This window comes from Capricornis sumatraensis, chromosome 11 (assembly GCF_032405125.1).
Source record: "Capricornis sumatraensis isolate serow.1 chromosome 11, serow.2, whole genome shotgun sequence".
Lineage (NCBI taxonomy): Eukaryota > Metazoa > Chordata > Mammalia > Artiodactyla > Bovidae > Capricornis > Capricornis sumatraensis.
Genome location: NC_091079.1, coordinates 40,388,834 through 40,414,308, shown reverse-complemented (window position 1 = coordinate 40,414,308; position 25,475 = coordinate 40,388,834). Strand labels below are relative to the sequence as shown.

The window sequence follows — 25,475 nt, the reverse complement described above, 5'->3', positions numbered from 1 at the left end:
TTACCTAGATGTGGTGCTCTTGGGAACACAGAATGTTTCTCCCTTCTGTGATATGAATCATCAAATTTTTCAAAGAATTTGAATGCGGTATAAAACCCAACAGCTGGCTAAACAGACTAGGAAGGAGTGTGTCTGTCAACTAGAGTACAGTGTACTCTAAAAGACTGTTTTACCTGTTCTTACTAAAAATAAAGTATAACCAACATAGGTAACCACTGACAATCTATTAGATTCAAGGGGAAAATTATACACACAAATACACACACAGTGTTTTGTATCTATATGGAGATAGTTTTATTTTATATATATATAAAATATACACACATACATATATGTTTAATTCATGTGAAACTAGTTAATAAGAGCCTTCTAAATATTCATATAATTTGGATGCGGGTTTAAAAAATAGAATTTTCAGTGACATTTATATAACTACAAGAATAACATTTGGTAATGTTTTAAACTACATTTTATGAAAAATAATGATCAAATATTTAAAATAAACACTGCATACAGTAAAACGGCCAAATGTCTTTATAGCCCACATTAAATTTCGGATGTGCCTCCCAGTCCCTGAATGATGTTTGCAAACACCCAGAGTAAAGAGAAACATGTTTAATTCTCTCAGGGACACCCTGGTACCCATAGCAGAAGCATAAGGGAGGACTCAGCCTTGATAACTCAGTGTTTTTCTGTTCACCTTGAGAACTTGGGCTCAGTCCCACCCCTACTCGCTGCCCTGCTCCTGAACACAAAAATGAAGTAAAAAAAAAAAAAAGCTTCATCATCTACTCAGGTCCACCAAGTTGGAGGAAGAGAAACTTCTACTGATTTAAGCACAAAACAAACCTGCATAACAAATAGCAAAGCATGCAATTCTGAATCTAAGTATAAATTGTTAGTGTGAGAACAAATATGAAACAGTCCATTTCCTCCACAGGGATCTCGTGGTTCTCGTACCTACACTGTTTGTGGATGTTGTGGCCTTACACCTCTCTAGTCCCTGATAAGTTTCACTAGCGTAGACTTGAATCTACCATTTTTACCACCTGTGCTGCCAGAGCACGCGCCCAGTAACCTGAGTTAGAGTTTTTCTCATAAAACGTGCAAATGCAAAAAATATTAAGTGAATAGGCCTCCTTTCTCAGCAGTCACCTTGTCTGATCTATGAACTCCAGTGAAAACCAATCTGCATAACATTCATTTAAGGTACCCAGAGAGAATGGATTGTGTTTCTGCGTATTCTTCACGTATTTTCATGCAAGAAGTTCTGTCTTTGAAACAAGTCTATTTAATGAGTAAATCCATGTCTGTGCAATTGCTAATCAAATCTCTCTTCAACAGCGAAGCATTTTTCCAGTCCAGGGAAATTTCCCCCCCGGCTGCCGAGTGCAGGCGCCCACACACAGAGCCCAGGCCGTGCCAGCTCCTACAGCTCCGGCCAGCGCAGTGAAGACACCCACATCGCAGCAGCTGCGGCCATCCTGAACCTGTCCACCCGCTGCCGGGAAGCCGCCGACATCCTCGCCAACAGACAGCAGGGTCTGCACGCCAAGGTAGGCAGGCCAAGAGCCCGGAGGGGGGCCAGCGGCTCGCCGTGAGGATGGGCTGCCTCCGCAATCCTGGCCATGCTCACCACCCCTGTGGCCTGGCCCCCTTTGTCTTGGGAAGGGGCAAGCCTGGTGGATTCAAGGAGCAGGGAGACCAGGGCCCATTTGCAGGTTGTGCAAGGAAGCTGGGTGGGGGGGTGTGGAGACTGGCTGGGGAGCCCAGTGGATTCCAAACCTCTTTTTGTGTTGGGGTCCTGGCCACAGCAGCATGAACACAGACAGCACTATTCTGTCTGAACAGCAGAAACTGTTTGCTGTCTGAGAATCAAAGATGGTAGGATGTGTTTAATGAAACTGCCACTTGTAAAACATGGCAAAATTCATGACATCTCATTACTGTGTGTAGAACCATCATAGAGCATTAAATGGTCTGAGATGCTGTAGTTTTCTCAAAGGACATCATAAAACCTGGGTCCATTAAGTCAACAAGAGAAGGATCAAGGGCTCTTGAGAGCTCAGGGCCCAAATTCAAATCCAGAACTAAATTCTAGGAAGTTTCTGAAGATTCCCATCTTTCTGAAGCTCACGAAATTAATCACCTTTCTCTAATAACCTCTCCTCTCCAACTAACAAGGAGAAGTAGACATCTGTGTTTAGGATGTCTTGATGAAAATAGAAATCAGAGATCCTTTCTTTGTGTGTTGGCTTTTGAGGAGGGAGTCGTGATGCTCCAGAGGAACAGTGATGGGGGTGCCAGAACTGGCCGCAGGCAGCTAGAGCCAGTAACGTCTGTCTACACGGAAGGCTGTTAAAAGAAATTGTTTTCCTACCTAGCTGGCAGAAGCTAGCTGACAGAGCATGCCCAGGCTGGTTTGGAGAAGAGTGAAAGTGTTAGTCACTCAGTTGTGTCCAACTCTTTGCAACCCCATGGACTGTAGCCTGCCAGGCTCCTCTGTCCATGGGATTCTTCAGGCAAGACTACTTGAATGGGTAGCCATTCCTTTCTCCAGGGAATCTTCCAGACCTTGGGATCAAACTTGGGTCTCCTGCATTGCAGGCCAATTCTTTACCGTCTGAGCCACCAAAGTGGTGATTAGAGAAGCGAGTTCCCCTTGCTCTGGGTGGAAGATGCCCCGGTTAAACTCTAACCCAAACTCAGTGAGCACAGGCATTCACTCCCCTTTCCCTTTAAGCTCAGCCCATCCCGGTGCAGTCAGCTGCTCACCTGTGTGCGTGCCAGGCCTTCAGGAGAGCAGGGCGCACAGTGGCATGGAGCATTTGACAGAAGAATCAGAATTAGCTTCTGGACAGGTCTGAGCCAAGTAAACCCCAGGAAGAGTTGGTGGCCAAAAACCACTCAAAAACCATTTTAAACAAATGAGTTCCTTAAACAAAGAAAAACACATTGCCTCAAAAATGTAAAGAAAATTCCAATTTCTCCAGAAATCACAGTCAAAGATTATTTACATAAAAGAATGATTTTGGGTTCTTTAGAATGTAACTTTGGTTATTCTTAAATCCATTTTTAAAAACCTGAATGCATTTCTTCTTTTTAAAGGGATATTCTAATGTGCAGCTCATTTGAGTGATACTAAACTGTCTTCCTTCTTATTTGCCTTATTGTCAGTTTAGGCTGTCCCGTAAGAATAAAGGGGCTTCCCTGGTGACTCAGCAGTAAAAAAATCCACCTGTAATGCATGAGACATGGGTTTGATCCCTAGGTCAGGAAGATCTCCTGGAGGAGGGCATAGCAACCCACTCCAGTAATCTTGCCTGTAGAATCCCATGGACAGAGGAGCCTGGTGGGCTATAGTCCATGGGGTCTTAAAGAGTCAGACATGACTATAGCAACTGAGCACACACGCACTCATTAAAAAAGTGCCAGTATTATAATGGTTAAAGCTACTTAAATTTGCTGGTGTGAATGGTTGTAGGGTGAAGGCTCTACGTGGATAGATGCAGTTTGGTTCCTTCAAATTTCTGCCTTTTACCTTTGTATTCTCCATGTTCTATCAATTGATGAAGCCAAGCAGTGAATCCAACAAAGATGACAGGAACCCCCCAAATGTCCGAGCCCCAAAACTGTCAACCACACCTTAACTGCAGGAGCCCAGCCACGGATGAGACCATAAGAGTGGAAGGGGCAGAAAGTGCGGCAGTCGGTTTTCAGAGAATCTGCGATGCTGGCAGTTTTCAAACACTTTTTCCCATGAACATTGTCTCGTTGGACATCGTGGGTGGTAAACAGGATCAGTGTGGCCCCCTGCACTGCCACCTGGTGCCACTCTCCTCCAGGCCTGCATTTGCACACAACTGTAATGATCTGCAGAATTCTATCCTGGTTGGATTCTATTTTCTGACCTTAAAAGAGAACCTCATACATTCCTGAAACCACAAAAAGTAATTATTATAGCAACAAAAAAAAAAAAAAAAAAGAGAGAGAGAGAGCGAAAGCCAAAGTAATTAACCCTGAAATATGGGCTCCAATCCAGCAGTGCCCTGTGCCGGCCTTTTCTGTTGTCTGCAATGCCCTCTGCTCCGTGCCCTTTGTTTCATGTAGGATTAAATGTAAACAATCTTGCTCCGCACTGAAAACTAGCCTGATTCTCTCTCCACCAGGATGCAGGGCTTCCTCCATGGTGGGTGTTTGGTGTGTTTGTTTTTGCTGATCAGAATCCAGAGACCTCTTGAGTTCCTAGTTCGGAAAACAAGATATAGAAATACACAGCTTTCCCCCATTCTCGACTTCTGGAGCTGAGCATAGGAGCACTGTTGATGGACTAGAGAGATTCTGGCAGGAGGATTCAGCTGTCCCAACTGGAGAGTCTGTAGGTGCTCTGCCCAACAGAGTAGAGTCCCTCAGAGACCCTGCCTTCAAGGAGCTTAAGGTCAAAGAAGGACCAAAAAAGTGGTCAGTGCAGGAGGAAAGCAAGGTCTTCAGAGGGGCCTTTCCTGAGGTCCAGGGAAGGTGTGGGTGACTCTGTAGGGAATTTGACCAGAACTTTGACAAAGGATTGATTTTCTTCTGCCTCCATCTGGTCCTTTCCTTCCCCCAGTGAGCTTCTCAGAAGTCGTTTAAAGAGCCTGAGAGGAGAACAAGTTACAAATCTTGCATGTGGGCATGACTTTGTTAAAATCAAGCCAAAGGACATTGACCTTGAGACTGCCTTTATACCCACTCATCAGGGCTAATACAAATTCTTTCAAGCTATGTGCAAAGTCATAACTCACCCCAAGTTTGCCAGGATAACTGAATTCATGATATACAAAATCCCTACTCTTGTGTAAGAAAAGACGGCAGAGGCAAACCTCAGGGAGGCAAGAGACCCTCTTCCAAAAACAATGAAGCACGTTATGAACGTTCTGAAGTGTTCTCCTTCCCGAGTTTCTCAACCTGAGTGTCTGCTTACCCCACACGCCTCCTTCACCGCCCAGCCCTGGGTGGAGGTGCCAGGGCAAACGCTGTCAGTTGCTGCCTGAGCTCACATCCACTACATCCTGAAAGTAGATCTTAGAAAGAATTTCTCCTGTTAAAATCCAGTCCAGCACTTACACAGCATGTCCACACTGCCTAAATCACCTGTGGGTGTTTTAAGTATCTCTTTAAGAAATCAAGTCAGAGAAAAATTAGTAATAGCAATACCGAGTGGAGATCATTGTGGTTACGGACACTTCTGTTTGAAGAATGAGCCACAGTGTGATCCTGGAACTGTCCTTGGTCCTGAGATTTGTAGCCTGTGCTTCATTTCCATGTGGAATTCCTGTGAGTTTGCAAAACATAGATGGACCACAGCTTCAGACATTCCCCCTTGAGTCTGAAGATGGTGTTCCTGAGATGAACACAGGGCTGAGGACAACCAGGCAGCAGGAGGAGTGAGCAGCGGGGGTATAGGGAGTCCGCTCCATCCTCCTTCCTCCCCACCCTCCTCCTCCCTCGTCAGCAGAGGTAGGAACAGGCACACAGTCTATCTTTATCCCAATCACTGCCGCTTGCCAAGTGTTCTGTTGTTTGTTTTGGTGTTTTCCCCACCTGTTTAGACAAAGTGGCATATGCACAGTGTGCCTTAAAAGAAAACAAAAAATTGACACTTGCTTGAAATGTTTAAAGTTCAAAGTCTGTTTTGTACTTGAACAAGGCCGAGAAACAACACGCTATCCCATCGTCACTCCTGCTGCCTTCTCTCGGAAATAGCCCGGCGGCTCTGGGGATGGTTAGAATCCAAAATCAGCCTTTTTCAGTAACTTTAATGTGAAGTCAGATGCTGCTGCACAATGTGAGTGAACTGCTCTGAGGGACTGTAGTCAGGGTCTCAGAGAACCAGCGATGTGTGTGGGGAAACCACCACTTTGCTTCTGTGTAGAACAGCATGGCAAGAGCTCTTAGAGTCCAAAAACCCAATCAAATTATGATTATTATCAGTTGTGTTGTTTACTGAATACCTGCTATGTGTCATGCACTATAAATGAGCCGTCTGCCCATAATGTACCGTGTGCTTAGTCACTCAGTCATGTCTGACTCTGTGTGACCCCATGGATTATAGCCTGCCAGGCTCCTCTGTCCATGGGATTCTCCAGGCAAGAATACTGGAGTGGGTTTCCAAGCCCTTCTCCAAGGGATCTTCTCAACCTAGGGATTGAACCCAGGTCTCCTGCATTGCAGGCAGATTCTTTACCATCTGAGCCACCAGGGAAGTCCAAGAATACTTGAATGGCATCTCATTTTGCAGGTGAAGAAAGTAGTGCAGAGATATTAAATAATGCCCCCTAAATGGCGCAGCTATGACTGTTGGAGATAAAACTTGAATTCATGCCTAACTTTTGATCTCCTTGATGAATTTATCATTCTCTGGTATACAAACTACTGGTCTACCAAGAGTTTTCACTGTGACTTCAAGTGTCAGACAAAGATTTAGGGAAAAAGATTATAAATTTAGCTTCCCTGGTGGCTCAGGTGGTAAAGGATCTGCCTGCAATGCAGGAGACCTGGGTTCAATCCTTGGGTTGGGAAGATCCCCTGGAGGAGGGAATGGCAACCCACTCCAGTACTCTTGCCTGGACAATTCCGTGGGTAGAGGCACCTGGTGAGCTACAGTCCATGAGGTTATAGAGATTCAGACATGACTGAGTGACTAACACACCAACACTTTACTTTCATACCTTCTATCAGTCACTGACTTCTCTTCTGAATTCCATCACAGGATTTCTATTAGTATATCTCATGAATCATACTGTTAATAGTATTAATGTTAATATTCAATTGCTATTTAGTAATAAGATGTTTTCAGTTCATTTATTTTATTAATTTATTCATTTGATTTTTTGAGGTATGTGTGATCTTAGTTCCTTGACCAGACATCAAACCCATATCCTCTGTAGAAGAAGCACAGAGTCTTAACCACTGGACCACCAGGAAGTCCCCATTTGTTTATTGTTAGTACCTTGCCTACCCTTTTTTGAGGATCAGTTCAGTTCAGTTCATTTCAGTTGCTCAGTCATGTCTGACTCTTTGCGACCCTATGAATTGCAGCATGCCAGGCCTCCCTGTCTATCACCAACTCCCGGAGTTCACTCAAACTCACATCCATCGAGTCGGTGATGCCATCCAGCCATCTCATCCTCTGTCATCCCCTTCTCCTCCTGCCCCCAATTCCTCCCAGCATCAGAATCTTTTCCAATGAGTCAACTCTTCGCATAAGGTGGCCAAAGTACTGGAGTTTCAGCTTTAGCATCATTCCTTCCAAAGAACACCCAGGACTGATCACCTTTAGGATGGACTAGTTGGATCTCCTTGCAGTCCAAGGAACTCTCAAGCGTCTTCTCCAACACCACAGTTCAGGAGCAAGAGGATTTTACTTTTTTATATTAATTAGATTTTTAAATTTAATTGTTTTTTTATATTATAGTTGATTTACAGTGCTGTATTAGTTTATGGTATACAGCAACTGATTCAATTGTACATACACATGTATCCATTCTTTTTCAGGTTCTTTTCCCAGATAGATTATTGCAGATTATTGAGTAGAGTGCCCTGTGCTATAAATAACTTGGTGTTAACATATACACACTTGTCCTCTGAAACATGTTTTCAAAGTAGGCAGGGTGTTGTTAACAAGGACTTTCTGTATAGCACAGTGAACTGTATTCAATACCCTGCCTACTTTGAAAACATGTTTCAGAGGACTTCCAATATGAAGCTGTTTCCACAGAAAAAACCCCTGAATCAGGAACAGAAGAGCCTTAGTGGAGAGATGCAGCAGAAACCCGTCTGCAGACCCTCTCCTCTTGCATTCGTCTTAGCCCTGTCACAAAACAAGGAGGTGGTTCAACCTCTCCTTATTAACAACGGAAAATATGCCAAATAAGGAAAACAAGGCCATCGTATTCTACCAATGCCTTGGAAGTTAATGCTTTTCATAATCAGAACATTTAAAGTAAAATTACAGTTTTGTTTTTTATTTACTTTGTCACCATCTTTGAATGTAAGGTAGTTTTTTAAATTTTTGAAACAGTATAATATTATCATTTTCCTGGGAAATATTCAAGGAAAAGAGCCCTTAGCCTATCCTCACAAGAATTTCTGTGTTTTCCCTTTTATTCTTCTTCAGAAAATTATTTTCTTCCTATTTTCCCTAGTTGTAAGTATAACCAGAATTCCAGGTTGCCTCCTGCTTTCAGTGACAGAAGTCTTTTCCCTGTCGAAACAAAGTCCTTGAAATTATCATTTTACTGATCACGTAATGTGCCAGTTAATAGGTGCAGTGTTATATTGTCCCTCTGTTGGCAGACATCTGAGTCACTACTGATTTTTATAGTACAGATAAGGCTTATCATAGATAATCACTTCAACTTTCAGCTGGATAATAATTTATAATTTATATATAAATTATATAAACTAAAATAATAATTTGTAGTCTATTTCACTAAAAGTGTCCTATATGTGTCAAATAAGCTTCTTGAAGGCAGCGACACTAGATTTTTCCATTTTCTTTTGCCCTAAATGTAATGGCTTGAAAATGTTATGTGCTTTCTCAATCCTTTTGAAAATCAACACACATCACAGGAAATATCTCTAACTCAGAAGTGGCTGAATTACATGGTCACTGATGTTGCTCCCAAGTTGGAGAGTATATGAGCAGTGTTACACCAGGCTCAAGAAGCTTAAAATTCAAATAATTTAAATAAGAACTAAGCCCTTTGAGAAATGAGCATCTTAGGAGTCAGGCTGGGGGTCCCTGTCTGGTGGGGCTGTCCTTACCCCCTCCTATGGACTCTCCCACGACCACCAACCCCTCCTCATCGCCCTGCCATGTGGAGTTTCAAGCACAGAGAGAAATGATGTCTATTGATACTGCTCTGAATGAAATCCATGCAGTAAACGTGTGATCCACCCATCCATGGGCAGAAAGGGGCCCTTCTCTGGTGCTGTGTGTAATTGTCGAGTGCATCTGTGAGCTCACTTAAAGCCCATCTGTACCCGCATGGCCGCCTGCTACCCCCCTCCCCTTCCCCAGCACAGTCAGGTGCTCAGAGCAGCCGGCTGGGGTGCGGGGCACAGAAAACCACCTCTTTCAAACATTAGGAATGATTTTTTTTTTTCAATCAACCCATGATTACTCAAGATGTAGAACCACCACAACTCTGAGAATCTCTGTTTTTTTTTTTTTTTCCTCATTTACTCATTGGAAGTTGTCTTTTTCCTGTAGAAACTAAAATATATATTAGTGTTGTCTTGGAATAGTTGGTATTTTTTTTTTAGCAAGCTCGAATCTGCACTATTTATGGGTTTTGCGCTATAAAATGCTGCAGCCCAGTCACGTGGCTCCTTTTTCCTAAGCCATCTGTCACAGAGGTCTGGAATTTTATGTGAATGTTGGTTGTGCAGTCTTAACCCAAGTTTTTTATTTTTTTATGAAAAAAATGTCAGCAACTACAATATTTAGCATTTTACTTTACATTGGCCATTAAACTTGATTGCTATAGCTCTGTTTCATTGCTATAGTTACATATCAGCGTTGAAGCCAAAAGTTGTTTTGATGTGCTTGTGGCAGACTGCATTGTATCATGGAGAGAGTGTGCAGCACAGATATGGTTAATATCTTGGATTTTTGTAACTAAGGTTTATTAATGCTGGTATAAAAACGTATTTGATATTATACAGATGGCATAAGATGTGGTGGTTACTAAGTTATTATCCTGGATAAGCTCTACTGTGAAATTCAGGGCTTAAAACTATCACAGGAGATTAAACTATTTACTAAAAAGGACAGAAAGACAGGACGAAAGCATCTTAGTACAAATACATTAGAAGTGTATTTACCTCCCATAGATACCGTAAAGCATCTTTACCTGAGAGACTGAGAACAAAAACTTTGCAGGTAAAACAAGCAGACAGAAGAGATGCTTTTATTTTTTAATTCAGCAACGGTACAGTGGATCTCATCTCAGTGGGAATGTTGGGGAGGGAGTAAGGGCAGAGCGTAATTGGGGGGTTAAAATAAACCCCTGGGAAGTAACTGTTAGGGATCTTAGGAACATATTCAGGGAACTCTCCTGCTTTTCCAGACAAAAGAAACAGGGGAGAGACATTGTCTAGAAGTTAATTGTGAATTGACGGACGGCAATGAGAACCCGGGGAAGGTATTCCTTTGACCCACTTAGGAGGGTAACAAGCTCACTCTCTGAGCATCCTGGGAGTTACTGTCTGGCAGCGTTCACAATTCAGGATCGTGCACACCATCCTCGGGCACGTGACTTGCAGAAGGGCCAGGATGCATGGGGACCTTGTTGGCACTTGAACCTTAAAAACAAAACGAAGCCTAGCCAAGGTCTCCCGAGGAGAAATGTTGTGAGGCAGAATTAAAGTCTCATACTGAGTATCTGGAAAATAATCACCTTTATTCTGGAGTTTTCAGTGTAGAACTTAACCTCCTACCCCCACCCTCGTCATGCTGCCAGCTGCCACTTCACGGCCCCGAGGGGGAACTAGGCGTGCACTGCCCACCTCCCCCAGCCCGCCCCCCATGAGTTAACCAAGCTTTTCTGGTTCAAGTCACCCAGGGTAAAATGTCACTGTCACAGTAATCTAATATGGTTCTAATATTTCCCAATAAAAATTCTCTCCCAGCTGGTTGTTTTTTGCATGGTTTTCATGTTGGGAGGGGGATAGTGTGTCTCTTTATTAACTCCAGTGTTAATGCTTTAAAGGATGAATTGGGAGTGATAATTCTGCAAACTAGAAAGGAAGATTTAAAGCTAAACTTAAAAAGAAAAGATAAAATACGTTTAGCCAGTACATTTAGTATTTGGACCATCTTACTTATATTCAGGTTTACATTGCTTAAACCCAGAAACACGAAACTCCCTAATGGGGCTGCTCTGAGAAGTCTGCCTAAGAATTGAACATTAACCAAAGCGAATCAGAAAGCGAGATTTAAAATCAGATATACTTCCATAAAAGCTTGCATTTAAAATGATCCCTTAAAAGCCCCACATGGCCAGGCTACCACTGCAAACTGCTTACATGGATTTTTTTGTTTCCTGTTATAAACAGGGGGCTGAGATAGAAGTGGACGAGAATGGCACATTGGACTTAAGCATGAAAAAAGCTCGAATCCTGGACAAAGCTGCACCCCTAACTTCCACTAACCCTGTTCCAACTGCTTCCTCTTCCCCGTTCAAAACCAGCAGCCTTCTGGTTAACGCAGCCTTCTACCAGGCCCTGTGTGACCACGAAGGCTGGGACACGCCCATCAACTATAGCAAAGCCCACGGGAAGACGGAGGAGGAGAGAGAGGTACTGTTCCAGTGTCGGTCAATGAGTTGGAGACAGAGTGTGATCGGAGAGCGTGGTTCACTTATTCCTCCTGCACCATTTCTCACCATCTTATTTAGATAACATGTAATTCTGTAGCTGGTTTTTTATTTTGGTAAAGCGATGATTTTAAATTTCAGGAGGTATTTACAAATGAATTCAACATTTCCCACCCCTTGCCTAAAACGAGATGTCATTAGAGTCTGTCATATCACCGTTAAGGGTTGAGTTGTGTGCGCTGAGAGGTGGTGTCATCTATCCTGGGGACACAGCAGCCTGTGAGCCCTGAGCCCATGCATCGCTGCACCAGAGGCTGAAACACGAGAGCAAATCTGTACAGGGATGCTTCTTGTCGAATTCCCTTCCGTGGTTTCACGGAGGGATGGTGTAGGCATCCCTCCATGCAGAGCTGTAGTCCAGGGACTGATCCTGGCTATTGGGTGTCCCAGCTGTGGCAACCCCAGACTTGTGGGCTGGGTTATCCCTGGAGGTGGTGTCACCCTGGAAGTCAGATGTTGTGCAGGAAGCCATCAGCTTCCTCTCATGGCTGGAGTCCCCCGGGGTGGGTCTGATGAGCCCTGACTCAGTGTCATTCCAAAGAGTTCATGGCCACATCCTCCACTGGTTAGCCTCTGGGTCATGCACATGTGACCCCAGCCTTCCTGCAAGTGATTTTGTCTGTCCTAGGGAAGTGCTTGGTGTTTGCCAGCTGACACATTTGAAGAACTGAAGTAGACATTTGGAAGTAAGCATCATCCCCCTTTTTCAGATTTGTGAAGCTCAGAGACTTTTGAGGGAAGCTAATTTGATTTTAGCATACACTTTATTTTTTATTGAAGTATAATTGGTTTACAATATCATATAAGTTTCAAGAGTACAGCACAGTGCTTCAGATACATATACACATACACATACATATACACATACACATACACATATATATACATATACACATACATATACACATGCACATGCACATGCACATACACATACACATACACATAGACATAGACATACATATACATATACATATATATATATACACATACACATACACATACACATACATATACATATACATATATATGGGCTTCCCAGGTGGCTCAGATGGTAAAAAATCTCCCTGCAATGCAGGAGACTGGGGTTCGATCCCTGGGTCGGGAAGATCCCCTGGAGGAGAAAATGGCAACCCGCTCCAGTATTCTTGCTTGGGAAATCCCATGGGTAGAGGAGCTTGGCGAGTTACAGTCCATGGGGTCACAAAGAGTTGGATACAACTGAGCGACTAACACTACTCACTCTACATATATATATGTGTGTGTGTGTGTATTCTTTTTCAGATTCTTTTCCCTTACAGATTATTACATAATACTGAATATAGTTCCCTGTGTGACTTTAGCATCTTGCTTAACATGTCTGGGCATGAGTCAGTGTCAATGGCAGTGATCACAAAATTGGGGTGTTTTCTGTTCCCCTTCTGTCCTTCCTTCCACCCTCCCTCTCCACACTTTCATTGGCATCCCCATGTCCAGTAAGACTGGCCCCGAGGATGTAGGACACCCATCTGGTAGGAGAACCAACCTGTAGCCAAGCTCCTGGGTGAGTGAGCAGTTGAGCAGGCATGCAGAATAGCTGGACCGGGGGTGGCCTGAAGGAGCCCCCAGGACCTAAGACAGGTCTGCGTCTCCGTCACCACCAGCCACACCTGCCCAGGAGGGCAGGGATCTCCCACGGCAGCAGGTTCCAGTTAGATTCTGCCATGTGGGGCTTAATCACTGTCCTTTCTTTGGCTTTTAAAAGTTCACCCAAGTATTTAGGGATGGTTTGAGTTAATCTATCATAACAGTACTTTAGAAAAACTTTCTTAAATCATACATATTCAACTTTAATGTAAAACAGACCCTGCAAAGTGTAAGAAGCTGGTTTGCCTCGGGTGGTGATCGAGAATTGGTGAACATGTGTCTCTGTCCTCCTCCGCATTCCCTGGTCAGCTTGTGCAGAGCCCCCAAGGTTACACCTTGTTTATGTCATTGTATAATCCAGAAATGTGCCTACATTCACACTTGGCCATCACTCCACACTGGAGTCCGAGGTGGAGATGAGGTGGTGGGGGTGGATCCTTTGGAAGCACAGCCCAGATGAGAGCAAGGATGGTGATTCTTCTGGGTCAGGGACACCCCCAGTCCAGGAGAACCCCCCTATTGTCAACCAGTCTCCTGCCTAAACCACTCCCAAATGAGGGCACCTAATCGCAGCTATGAAACCTGGAGGTGGGGTCCAGTCAAAAATGTGTGGCATGGAGGGCGGTCCCTTACAGAGTGACCGTTAGTACATCCTTGTTCTTGGGCGAGTCTGCTGGGACGAAACCCCCCGCGTTGGAGAGGCTTGGTGCCATGTGCTGGGGGCTTGGGCTTTCTCTTCCTCACCCTTGCAACCCCACTGTATACCAGCCAAGGTCACTGTTCACCCCAAGTCTCTTTTCTGCTTGCACAGAGTCAGACATCCGGTCCAGTCTCCACCAGTAACAAAGCAAAGTTCTTTGTTTTGTTCCCTTTCAGAGTCTTTGTGTCGCTCCCTTTCAGCGTCTTTGTGTCATTTGACATAGGTTCTGATGGCTCAGTGGTAAAGAACCTGCCTGCCAACGCAAAGGACGCGAGAAATGCGGGTTTGATCCCTGGGTCAGGAAGATCTCTTGGAGGAGGAAATGACGACCCTCTCCAGTATTCTTGTCTGGAAAATCCCTGGAAATGGACAGAGGAGGCTGGCAGGCTACAGCCTATGGGGTTGCAAGAGTTGGACATGACTTGGCTGTAAACCACCACCAGAATTTCTGTAGCAATGTCTGCAGGGTACCCCTTATATTCTGGGGCACTCCTGCCACTTGGGGGTTGAGTAGGGACCTTGGGGACCTCCTTGGCTATGTGTACTTCTTATCACTCAGCAGAAAGTGAAGTCTCATAACAAATATTCTCTCTTTAGAAACATGTGAGGAGTCATCTGGGCAGCTTTGTGGATTCGGCTGGGGCCCGTTCCTATCTAATGCTGATGGAGCTGATGTCCCAGTGCAGTCATGGGGAAGATGGATCATTTCGATTAGACCTCTGCTCTTTTCAGAGCGGCTTACTCCCTTCAGGTCTGCTAGTGCAGGCTCACTGCTACAGCTTGCAACCTAAGTTATCTGACATCTGGGCTTCCCAGGTGGAGCGAGTGGCAAAGAACCCACCTGCCAATGCAGGAGACGTAAGAGACATGGGTGCGATCCCTGGGTTGGGACGATGCCCTGGAGAAGGAAATGGCAACCCACTCCAGTATTCTTGCCTGTAGAATCCCATGGAGAGAGGAGCCTGGCCAGCTGCAGTCCCTGGGGTCGCAAAGAGTCAGACATGACTGAAGTGACTTAGCACACAGCACACATCTGACATCTGAGATTGACAAGCTACTGGAAGTTTGATGTTATAACAAGAACAAAGACCGCTTTGGAGATCCTGAGTTCCTGGAGTCCTAGAGCTTGTGCTAGGTTTGAGTTGACAAGGTAGTTTTTAAGCTCAGTGCCTATTGTCAGGGTCTGAGCGTGGGTGGTTCACTGCTGAGTGCTATCCCCACAGGACACACACAAAAGTGCTTCTGAATCCCTGTAAGCCCTGGGACAGGAGCCCTGGGACAGGAGCCCTGGGACGGTTCCTTACCCCTGCTCTTTGTTCCTGAGTCCATGCCAAGGTGATTTGCATGTGTGAAATAAAGAGAGTATTTTTCACATTCTGTTCTGAATCCCAGAATGAAAAATGTGATGCTCAATAGTTACTATTTTGTAGAAATCGATGGCAGTCAATGTCCTCGTTGCGAAGGTAGCAGAGGGTGGACACACTGAGTCAGAATAAGGATGATGGCTCTTTCTCTACAGTGTCTCACTCTCCTGACTAATCTGAAGAGCAGGATTCTTACCAAAGTTTCTAGAGAAGGAAATTGGAGCCAGATGGAGTGAACTTGCTATTCTTTGGTCATATAGAAATTTAGTAATGGGCCTGGGTGTCAGGACTGGGTGCCAGGACCAGGTGCCATCTCAGGATGGCAGGACCGGAGTTCTGAGCCCGGGTGCAGAACATGGCCAGTGACCACGCAAACCAGGGACGGATGGTCCTGGCTGTGCTTCCCGGGAGCTCTGCCGAGATGCTGCTCAGGGTCCCAGGGTGCTCTGTGAACCTGGGCTGCTCTCAACTCCACACACTCCACACACCCTCACACCCCACACCCACACAGCCCCAAACCCCACATACCCCCACACACCCCTACACCCTGCACCCCACACCCCGTACACCCACACACCCCATGGCCCACATACCCCACACACTCCACACACCCTCACACCCCACACCACACACTCACATCCCACATACTACACACACCCTCACACCCCACATCCACACACCCCATACACTCCACACCCCCTCACACACCCTCACACACCCTCACACCCCACATCCACACAGCCCCAAACCCCACATACCCCCACACAGCCCACACACCCCTACACCCTGCACCTCACACCCCATAAACCCACACACCCCATGGCCCACATACCCCACACACTCCACACACCCTCACACCCCACACCACACACTCCATACACTCCACATCCCGTCATACACCCTCACACACCCTCACACCCCACACCCCATACATCCACACACCCCATGCCCCACATACCCAACACACCTACACCCTGCACCCCACACCCCGTACACCCACACACCCCATGGCCCACATACCCCACACACTCCACACACCCTCACACCCCACACCCACACACCCCATACACTCCACACCCCCTCACACACCCTCACACACCCTCACACCCCACATCCACACAGCCCCAAACCCCACATACCCCCACACAGCCCACACACCCCTACACCCTGCACCTCACACCCCATACACCCACACACCCCATGGCCCACATACCCCGCACACTCCACACACCCTCACACCCCACACCACACACTCCATACACTCCACATCCCGTCATACACCCTCACACACCCTCATACCCCACACCCCATACATCCACACACCCTATACCCCACATACCCAACACACCTACACCCTGCACCCCACACCCCGTACACCCATACACCCCATGGCCCACATACCCCACACACTCCACACACCCCACACACCCCACACCCACACAGCCCCAAACCCCACATACCCCCACACACCCCTACACCCCACACCCCACACCCTGTACACCCACACACCCCATACCCCACATACCCCACACTCTTCACACACCCCACACACCCCTACACCCCACACCCTACACACTCACATCCCACACACTCCACACACCCTCACACCCCACACTCACACACCCCATATACTCCACACCCCTCACACACCCTCACACCCTACACCAACACAGTCCCAAACCCCACATACCCCCACACAGCCCACACACCCCTACACCCCACACCCCATACACCCACACACCCCATACCCCACATAACCCACATACCCCACACACTCCACACACCCCACACACCCCTATATCCTACACCCCACATACTCCACACACCCTCACACCCCACACCCACACAGCCCCAAACCCCACATAACCCCACACAGCCCACACACCCCTACAACCCACACCCTGTATACACTCCACACACACCTACAACCACAGCCCACACACTCCACACCCCCTCACACACCCTTACACCCCACACCCACACAGCCCCATACCCCACATATCCCCTCACACCCCACACCCCATACACCCCCACACCCTGCACACCCTCATACCCCTCACCCCATACACTCCACACACCCTCCACACACCACATACCCACACTCCACACGCTCCACACCCCTCCCACCCTTACACCCTGCACCCCACACTCCATACACACTCCACACACACCTACAACCACAGCCCACATACTCCACACCCCTTCATATCCCCTCACACCCCACACCCACACACCCTCATACCCCTCACCCCGTACACTCCACACACCCTCCACACACCGTACACCCACACCCCACACACTCCACACACCAACAACCATAGCCCACACACTCCATACCCCCTCACACACCCTTACACCTTACACCCACACAGCCCCATACCCCACATACCCCCACACACCCTCCACACACCCCACACTCCCCTCATACTGCGCACACTCCACACACCCCACACTCCACACACCCCTTACACTGCACACGCCCCACACCCTCACAGCCCCCAAACCTCCCACACCTCCCACCCCACACAACACTCACGCCTGTACTCCTGACCAGAAACTGGGTGATTATTTCTAATTCATTGTTATCTTGTTCATATGCACAACAGTTGCTTAATTTTGGTGGTAATTTTCAGAAAATATTGTCTGTCTCTCTCAGTGAAATAGCCTGTCCAGATGCCCCCTAAAAAAAAATCCTGAATCTGGAAAAAACTCAAACTATCTCGAAAGGAAAGTGCTGAGAAATAACTAGAGCTGTCAGTTTTGTTCAACTGTCAGTTCTCCAAAGACTTCAGATGTTAAAAGTGCCAGATGCTATTATCTGTTATTCATGCTCTCATTATGTTCTGGTTTTTACTAAAATCAATATAAACTCCTATTGTACATTAAAGGAATTTCATCGCACCCATGCACTCTCTAAACACACATATATGTATGCCACATTTTCTCTTATGTATCTCCAATATAAATTATTATTTTCAAAAGGATGCTATAAATTTTGAAAAAAAATCTGACAAATGATGTTGACATATTTTTTATGGTATGCAGTTTAAGAGTTTATATGATATACAATGCTTCTGTAACAAAATTAAACATTCTTATAATGAGGGTCACCTGCATTTTAATACATATGCTCTCTGCAAGTTTCTAGAGGTAGAATGCTGAGCCAAAAGAAAAAAAAAAAAAGGAGGAAGGGAGAGACAATCATTTCATAATGCGATTGCATATCCAAGAGTCCATAATTTTTTAAGGAAGTTACAAAATATTTAAAAGGTCATATCCAATAAGATTATTCTGTTGAAACAGCACCACATTTTACTGTGCTGTTAAATACCATATACTCTGCAAGAATTAACTTTGAATGCATTTGAGATAGTAAGTTAAGCTCTCATAGATGATTATTCCTTCCAGAATCTCTTATTCCCTTGTCTTCCACAGTGTGCAGATTCAACAAACAACAGCTGATAAGCTTTATACGTTCATCGGTGAATGCACATGCCTTCTTAGAGATGCTTTGCTAATTTCTATCACAAAGAAAATAATAAAATAGCTCTTTTCTGCTTTACGCCGTTTTTGTGAAAAATCTAGCATCTGATCAGAAAAACAAAGTCTGTTCTTTGTCTTTCTTGTGAAGTCAGGATCAGTACTAAACTGAAAAGAAGGCCATGAAAATTAGTAATGATCCAACATTGAATTTGGATCAGTTAATAACAATTCCATCCAGTGAGTAAAAGCATTACAAAATATCAACTTAGCAGAAGAGGTCATTGGATATACGTTTGTATCCACTTTCAAAAGGCCAAGACGCTTTGTAAATTATAGTGGAAAACACTACCCACGCTGAATCCAGGCACCTCCAAATGAAATGGATAATAGTGTATCTGGGGGCTTCCCTGGTGGCTCAGTGGTAAAGAATCCACCGGCCAATGCAAGAGATACGGGTTCGATCCCTGGTCCAGGAGGATCCCACGTACCTTGGGGCAACTAAGCTCGTGTGATACAACTCCTGAGCCTGTGCTCTGGAGCCCGGGAGCTGCAGCTGCTGAAGCACCTGTGCGCCTAGAGTCGGTGCTCCACAAGCTTCTCTCCACAAGAGAAGCCCCTGCAATGAAAAGTCCATGCACTGCTCGCCACCACTAGAGAAGAGCCCAGGCAGTAATGAAGACCCAGCACAGCAAATGAATAGCAAATAATATTTGTTTAAAATAGTGAATCCAGTTTAAGGTCTTATAATTAGGAATTGCTTCGCTCTAGTCACATTGTGAAATGTGAAAAGGATAACCATCATTCGCTTGTTTTCTTTAGATTTCACAGAAGCAGCATTAAAATAACCCTTCTCCTGGTACCTTAATAGACAGCGATCATCAAGCACCCATTTCTTTTTGTTTTTTAATGGTGTATGATTTTCTGCTACTAGTTTCAAACATTTATCAATAATTCAAAATGGAATACTCAGTATTAAAAATAATATGAAAAACAGAAATTAGACCAAACCAGGTTTTACTAATTTGCTCTGAAGATCCTGTTCCTTGAGGTCATTCACGCATGTTTTCACCACTGTGTGGCCTGGTGTAAAATAATCGATTGAACTGTTGCCCAGGTAATTAATGAAGAAAATTACATTTGCCTTTATAACTGAGATCAAGGCTTAGAATTTTTCTTAGGTTGGGAAAATCCACGGATTTTGTTTTTCCATTGATTTTGAGTGTCAACTCAGAATGATTAAAATTGTATTTACCCTTGCAATGTCATGTCCATGCGATTTAAATGAGATTTGCCCTCAATAACTCAAAATTGTTTTCTCATCTTAAATGGATCAATACTTTTGAGATTTAGGAGACAGTTTTTTTTTTTAGTAGTAGTTAATCTGATTTTAATATTAAACCCAGAAAATATTACATTTACTGAAAATAAGCTTAATGATAAAAGTAAACTAATTATGTGTTTGAGTGAAACCATCATTAGTTGTCTGACAATAATATATCAGATGGTAAATAAGTGATGTGAAAGGATTGATGAGATTTCCTTATGAAATCGGGATCAGTACTAAGCTTAAAAGGAGACCATGAAAATTAATGATAATCCAACAAGACAGTCCATCGAGAGAGTGAAAACATGAGAAAAAACCAACTTAGCAAAAGAGGTAGCTTAAGGAAAACAGTAAGGAATTGATGTGAGACTAAAAACAGGTGTCCAGAAAAATCAAGCTAAACACTGCCGAGACATTGTGGACTCAGCCACTATGCATTTAAGCAAATAGTTTAAATCTTATTTGCATATCAGGAAGGACATTTTAATAAGCTAAATTTACTTCTTCGTTCTCTATTTAAAAATTTTTGTGATTCATTTTTTGCAGAATTTCTTGTTTTACCAGTGCCTACTGTGTACATGGCAACCCACTCCAGTATTCTTGCCTGGAGAATCCCAAGGACAGAGGAGGCCGGTGGGCTACAGTATGTGGGGTCACAAAGAGTCAGACATGACTGAAGTGACTTAGCAAACTCGCACACTACGTACATAGAGACTATTTCCATGCTCTCTAGCAAATGTTTATTATACTGTAAAACTTGAAATATATTGAAGTTAATATTTTAAAATATTAACTTATTTACATGGCTCAAGAAATTCCTCTGTAGTTTTATCTGCCAACATGTGAACTTTTAAAAATTGTGCCTTCGAGTTATAATTTCTCATTCTTTACCAAGGATAAAGGTCCATGGCATTCCAGGTGTACCCTTATTATTTTTTTTATTTTGTGTACAAATCCAGTGAAGGATGTCATCTAAGTCTTTAAGCCAAAACTCAGATTTGACCCCGATGACCTCAAATACAATTGTTTTTCCAGGGTTTCCTTATACCTTGTGTGCTTCTATATTTTTTTTTCCAGAAAGACCCAGTGAGCTCTCTAGAAAATTTAGAGGAAAAGAAGTTCTCTGGAGAGGCCTCCATACCAAGCCCTAAACCCAAGCTCCACACCAGAGATCTCAAGAAAGAACTCATCACGTGAGTGACCTGTGGTTCTAGAATGGAGACTCCTGATCAAAGCCTTGAGTAATAACACCTTGGCTTATGGAGCTGACTTGACACTGCTTTAGGGCAATTTTGACTGACCGATAGTTAAATATGCTATGTGTACCTACGTAGACCTCTACTCAGAACTAAGAGGATTATGAAAAAAGGTGCATGATTTGATCTTGTGCTAAGGGAATTAAAAGTCAAATTGAAAAACAAAATATGTAAAACAATTAGAAATGTTTATGTTCTGATCAGAGATTTTAATCTGACATTCCCTGACTTCAGAGGAGCCAAGTTAGGGCTAGAGATAGTCTGTGTGAGTGTTAGTCACTCAGCTGTATCTGACATTTTGTGACCCCCAAGGACTGTAGCCCACCAGGCTCCTCTGTCCATGGAATTTTCCAGGCCAGAATATTGGAGTGGGTTGCCATTCCTGTCTTCAGGGGATCTTCCCAACTCAGGGATCGAACCTAGGTCTCCCACAACGCACGCAGATTCTTTACTGTCCAAGCCACCAGGGAAGCCCAGAAACTGAAAACTTCCTGCAGAATGTTATTTGGGAAGGGAGTTCATGGGTTTTGTTACATTCTCAAGGAGTTCTATGACTCGGGAGAGTTGAAAGACCCAGGCAGGTAGTACTGGTCAAGTTGCAGTGGGTTGTTCATCAGGAAGGGTTGCTTGGACCAGAAGGCCCTATGCCGAGCCCCAGGGCCAGGCGGCCCGGGGAGAGATAGAGACAGAGTCAGAAGGCAGGGCCAGGACAAGGGGCCTGAGAAGATGGCCTGGTTGCAAGTTTTCCATGAACAGACCACATGTTTGAGCAGAAATATGAGCTAGTGCTGGGCTATTTGGGGAAGAGCAGTGTGCAGAGTTCTGCTGAGGCCGTATGCATGTGGGGGACCGTCTGGGGTCAGAAAGATCTTCTAAAATGTTAACTAGAGATGCAGACGTGAGATATGGCCTGGGAGACAGTGCCTTTGGGGAAGACAAACAGAAGGAAGGGGACAGAGTGTTCATCCCAGAATTTGAGAGCACGCATGCTGCTGGGACCTGAGAGGGTCAGAGACGCCCACAAAGAATACAGACCTGGGGACAAGGAGGAAGGTGATGGTCTTGGGAGCTGAGAGCTCAGAAAATTCCCACCTGGGCCTTTGGTGGTTTCAAATGCCACAGGAAGTTCATCGAAGTCAAAGCAGAAAAGGCAGAATGCCCAAGCATCAGGTTCCCTTACCAGAATAGTGTTTCCTGATGCCTGAGCATCCCTGAGCACTGTACCCCCTGGGAGGTGACCTGGGCAGCCAGGTACTTACGTCCTCATGGCCTGCTAGTCAAGTTTCTAAAATTTTTGTATGGATTTTGTTTCTGCATATTATCTCAAAGATCCTCAAAAAGGACCAATGTTTATCCTTTGAAGGCAGATTTTGGAAATTTCCATAGTTGTTTCAAACTAAATGTAGTGTGAAAAACTGATGATTAACCTGCATCACCATGTTGGACAGAAAAATGAAGTGCAATTATTTTGTCATGGGCCCTTCTCATTGGTGCAAAGAGAAAGGGCTCTGAAAATGCGGTGAACAATTTTCGGAATGTAGTCATGAATTCCTAGGACATGAACTCCTTAGAGGCCTTGTGGTTTTCCTCTTTTTTCAGGACAGGTGAGCACTGGGGTGGGTACCAAGCACTCTCACGAACTTGTGTCACACACGGGTTCTGTAAACAACGCACCCAGTCCTTATCATGCTTTACGTTTCTAACTGGTAAATGTCCCTTACTTGCTTACCAGAAATTGTTTGGCTAGAGTAGATTTTTCGATGCTACGGGATCAACATAAATTTATTTAGATTTTGGGCGCCACTTACTGAAGGGAAGTAGCTGATTTCCTTTCTCTAAACTGTGACGCTTTCCTTTGCAAATCTTCCCAGAACGTATCACCCAATTGGCACATGTTACTGCGTAAGATTTCTCATCGAAGATCTATCTGTAAATTAACCCAGCCATCAGAGCCCAAAGCATCAATTTTTCCTACTATGTCACTCCTTCAGCCTTTGCTTTATTGCTTGATCTCTTTAAAGCACAAAGCTTCAACAAAACAATTAGCCACTATTTAAACGCACACTTTATCATTATACTTCCTAAATGCATGCTTTATCACTGTATTTTCTAAGTAATTTATCACTGTCTGGTTTAAAAATCATTGGCACTTCTTTGCCTCTCCTGGCAGTATTAATAAGGATGATTTAAAAAATAGAAATAAAATTTAAAGTGAAATAAAATAAACGCAATGCTGTTTTGGCACACCAGGTGGCGATGTATTTCCAAAGTGGGAATTCCCAGGCTGTTACAAGCCATCCCTCTCGCTCTGCACATTCCAGCTGCACAACGATCAGAAAAGACTGTTTCTCTGTGGAGCGGGCGAATGGCACTTGCGGGATAACTCAGCTCAGATGTGGATTGTTGTTCTCTTTTTTTTCTTTGCATATATTTGTAGTTTTTAATTTTCCTTCCTGATGTTCTAAGAAGGTGATGGGCAGAGAGCTGGCTGGTTTAGCTCAGATCAAGCTCTGAAAATTAGGCCTCTCCCGAGAGATGGAGGTGTTCCACCCTTATAGTTTCTTTAGAATATCTGAGAACGATCGGAAAGTAGCTTACAGGAAAAATATACTGAGAAGGTGACATTTCAGAAATCTTGAATGTCGTGAGACTATCCCCAGATACTCCTCTAAAGGGACAGAGTCTGTTCCACACATGGGTAAACCTCTCCATTAGGCAGGGTGCCTAGAACATCAGAAGGCATGACTGACGTAGCTGATGCTTCCTCTGATTATCAGCATCGTCATAAAGGCTACTGAGTGGGCAGGGGTCAATCTGCTCACCCCCAGCAACATTATAGCAGTGTCAGAGAAAAATAAATGGCTGAGAGACCAAGGTATACCTGTTAACTATGGGAGTAAACCTGTTCAGAATAACTATCCTCTTTCATTATTTTTAAACCACACATAAGATACACAGAATGTGATCAGCTTCTCAGATGAATGAAGTGCCTGGGACAGACTCTGGGCAGGTGGGTGGGAGAGACTACTGCTTAGGTTGGTGATTCGTGAGTGTCTTTGGTGGGTTCAAACCTTAGGATGAAACTGATCACAAGCTTTATTGACTAAACCTCTTAACTATTTCTGTACTGTCAGCAGCTTTCCCATCTGAAATGTCAATTTACGTGTCAGCCATAGGTAGTATTTTCAAAGATCTTTTTCAGGTGATTTCTAACATGTTTATGAAGCTACTGTTATCTTTCTCTTTAAAAACTTACAAAACTTTCTGAAATCTATGATGTAGTTGGTACCAGTATTCCTAAGAGCCACTATCATGATAAAACATAGGTTTATAATAATTATTTTTTAACTCATATTTTCAGAGAAATAGAACAGCATTGACTGTTGACTCTCACCCATCACCAGAACACACGTTTTAGCATCACTTTCTGGCATCATTCTGAATCAGAGAACTGATACAAGGCTAGAAACTCATAATTTAGGACCATAAGTTTCTTCTTGGGCTTTCCAGGTGGCTCAGTGGTAAAGAACCCACCTGCCAATGCAGGAAAAACATGTTTGATGCCTGGGTTGGGAAGATCCCCTGGAGGAGGAAATGGCAACTCACTCCAGTATTCTTGCCTGGAGAATTCCATGGACAGAGGAGTCTGGTGGGCTACAGTCCATGGGATTGCAAAAGGTCGAACATGACTAAGCAGCTAAGCCCATACAAGTTTCTTCTTAGCGAGTTTGCAGGTCCTTATATAGCTACATCCTTAGTTCCTTAGTTCCTTTAGCTTCTGCACATCTCACATGTGCTGCTGCTGCTGCTGCTGCTGCCAAGTCGTTTCAGTCGTGTCCAACTCTGTGCGACCCCATAGATGGCAGCCCACCAGGCTCCCCCGTCCCTGGGATTCTCCAGGCTAGAACACTGGAGTGGGTTGCCACTGCCTTTAACTTGTCTTAAAAGAGAAGCTACCACATTCATAACCAGTCAGGCAGAGCCAATGCCCGCATGAATGCAACTAATCCTGATTCTGTGTTTTTACTGACCCAGCTGTCCAACACCAGGATGCGATGGGAGTGGCCACGTCACGGGCAACTATGCATCTCACCGCAGGTAGCTCACCGCCTGCTGGGTCAGGCTCCATCATCCCATCCTCTTCAAGGACTTGTCCTCACCCCTTCTAGAAAGACATTCTCTCCATCGGAAATTGGAAGCTGAGTTAGTTGGGTGTTTGGCTCATTCTGTTTTTCAGAAATAAAGCTAACTTAAATCTTCAGTCTTTCTACTTATGTTGTAAATAAATTATACTTTTATGATCAA

At 44.6% G+C, this 25,475-nt stretch overlaps 1 protein-coding gene across 1 annotated transcript in view; it reads left to right on the top strand.

The window, feature by feature from the left end:
* The window catches only part of ST18 (ST18 C2H2C-type zinc finger transcription factor), a 60,837-nt gene that overhangs the window by 22,919 nt on the left and 12,443 nt on the right, over positions 1–25,475 (top strand). Inside the window, exons 9-12 of the mRNA XM_068983420.1 lie at positions 1,345–1,556; positions 11,101–11,343; positions 20,992–21,107; positions 25,206–25,268. Coding sequence (XP_068839521.1) covers positions 1,345–1,556; positions 11,101–11,343; positions 20,992–21,107; positions 25,206–25,268 — 634 coding nt within the window. The remainder of the gene's footprint in view (positions 1–1,344; positions 1,557–11,100; positions 11,344–20,991; positions 21,108–25,205; positions 25,269–25,475) is intronic.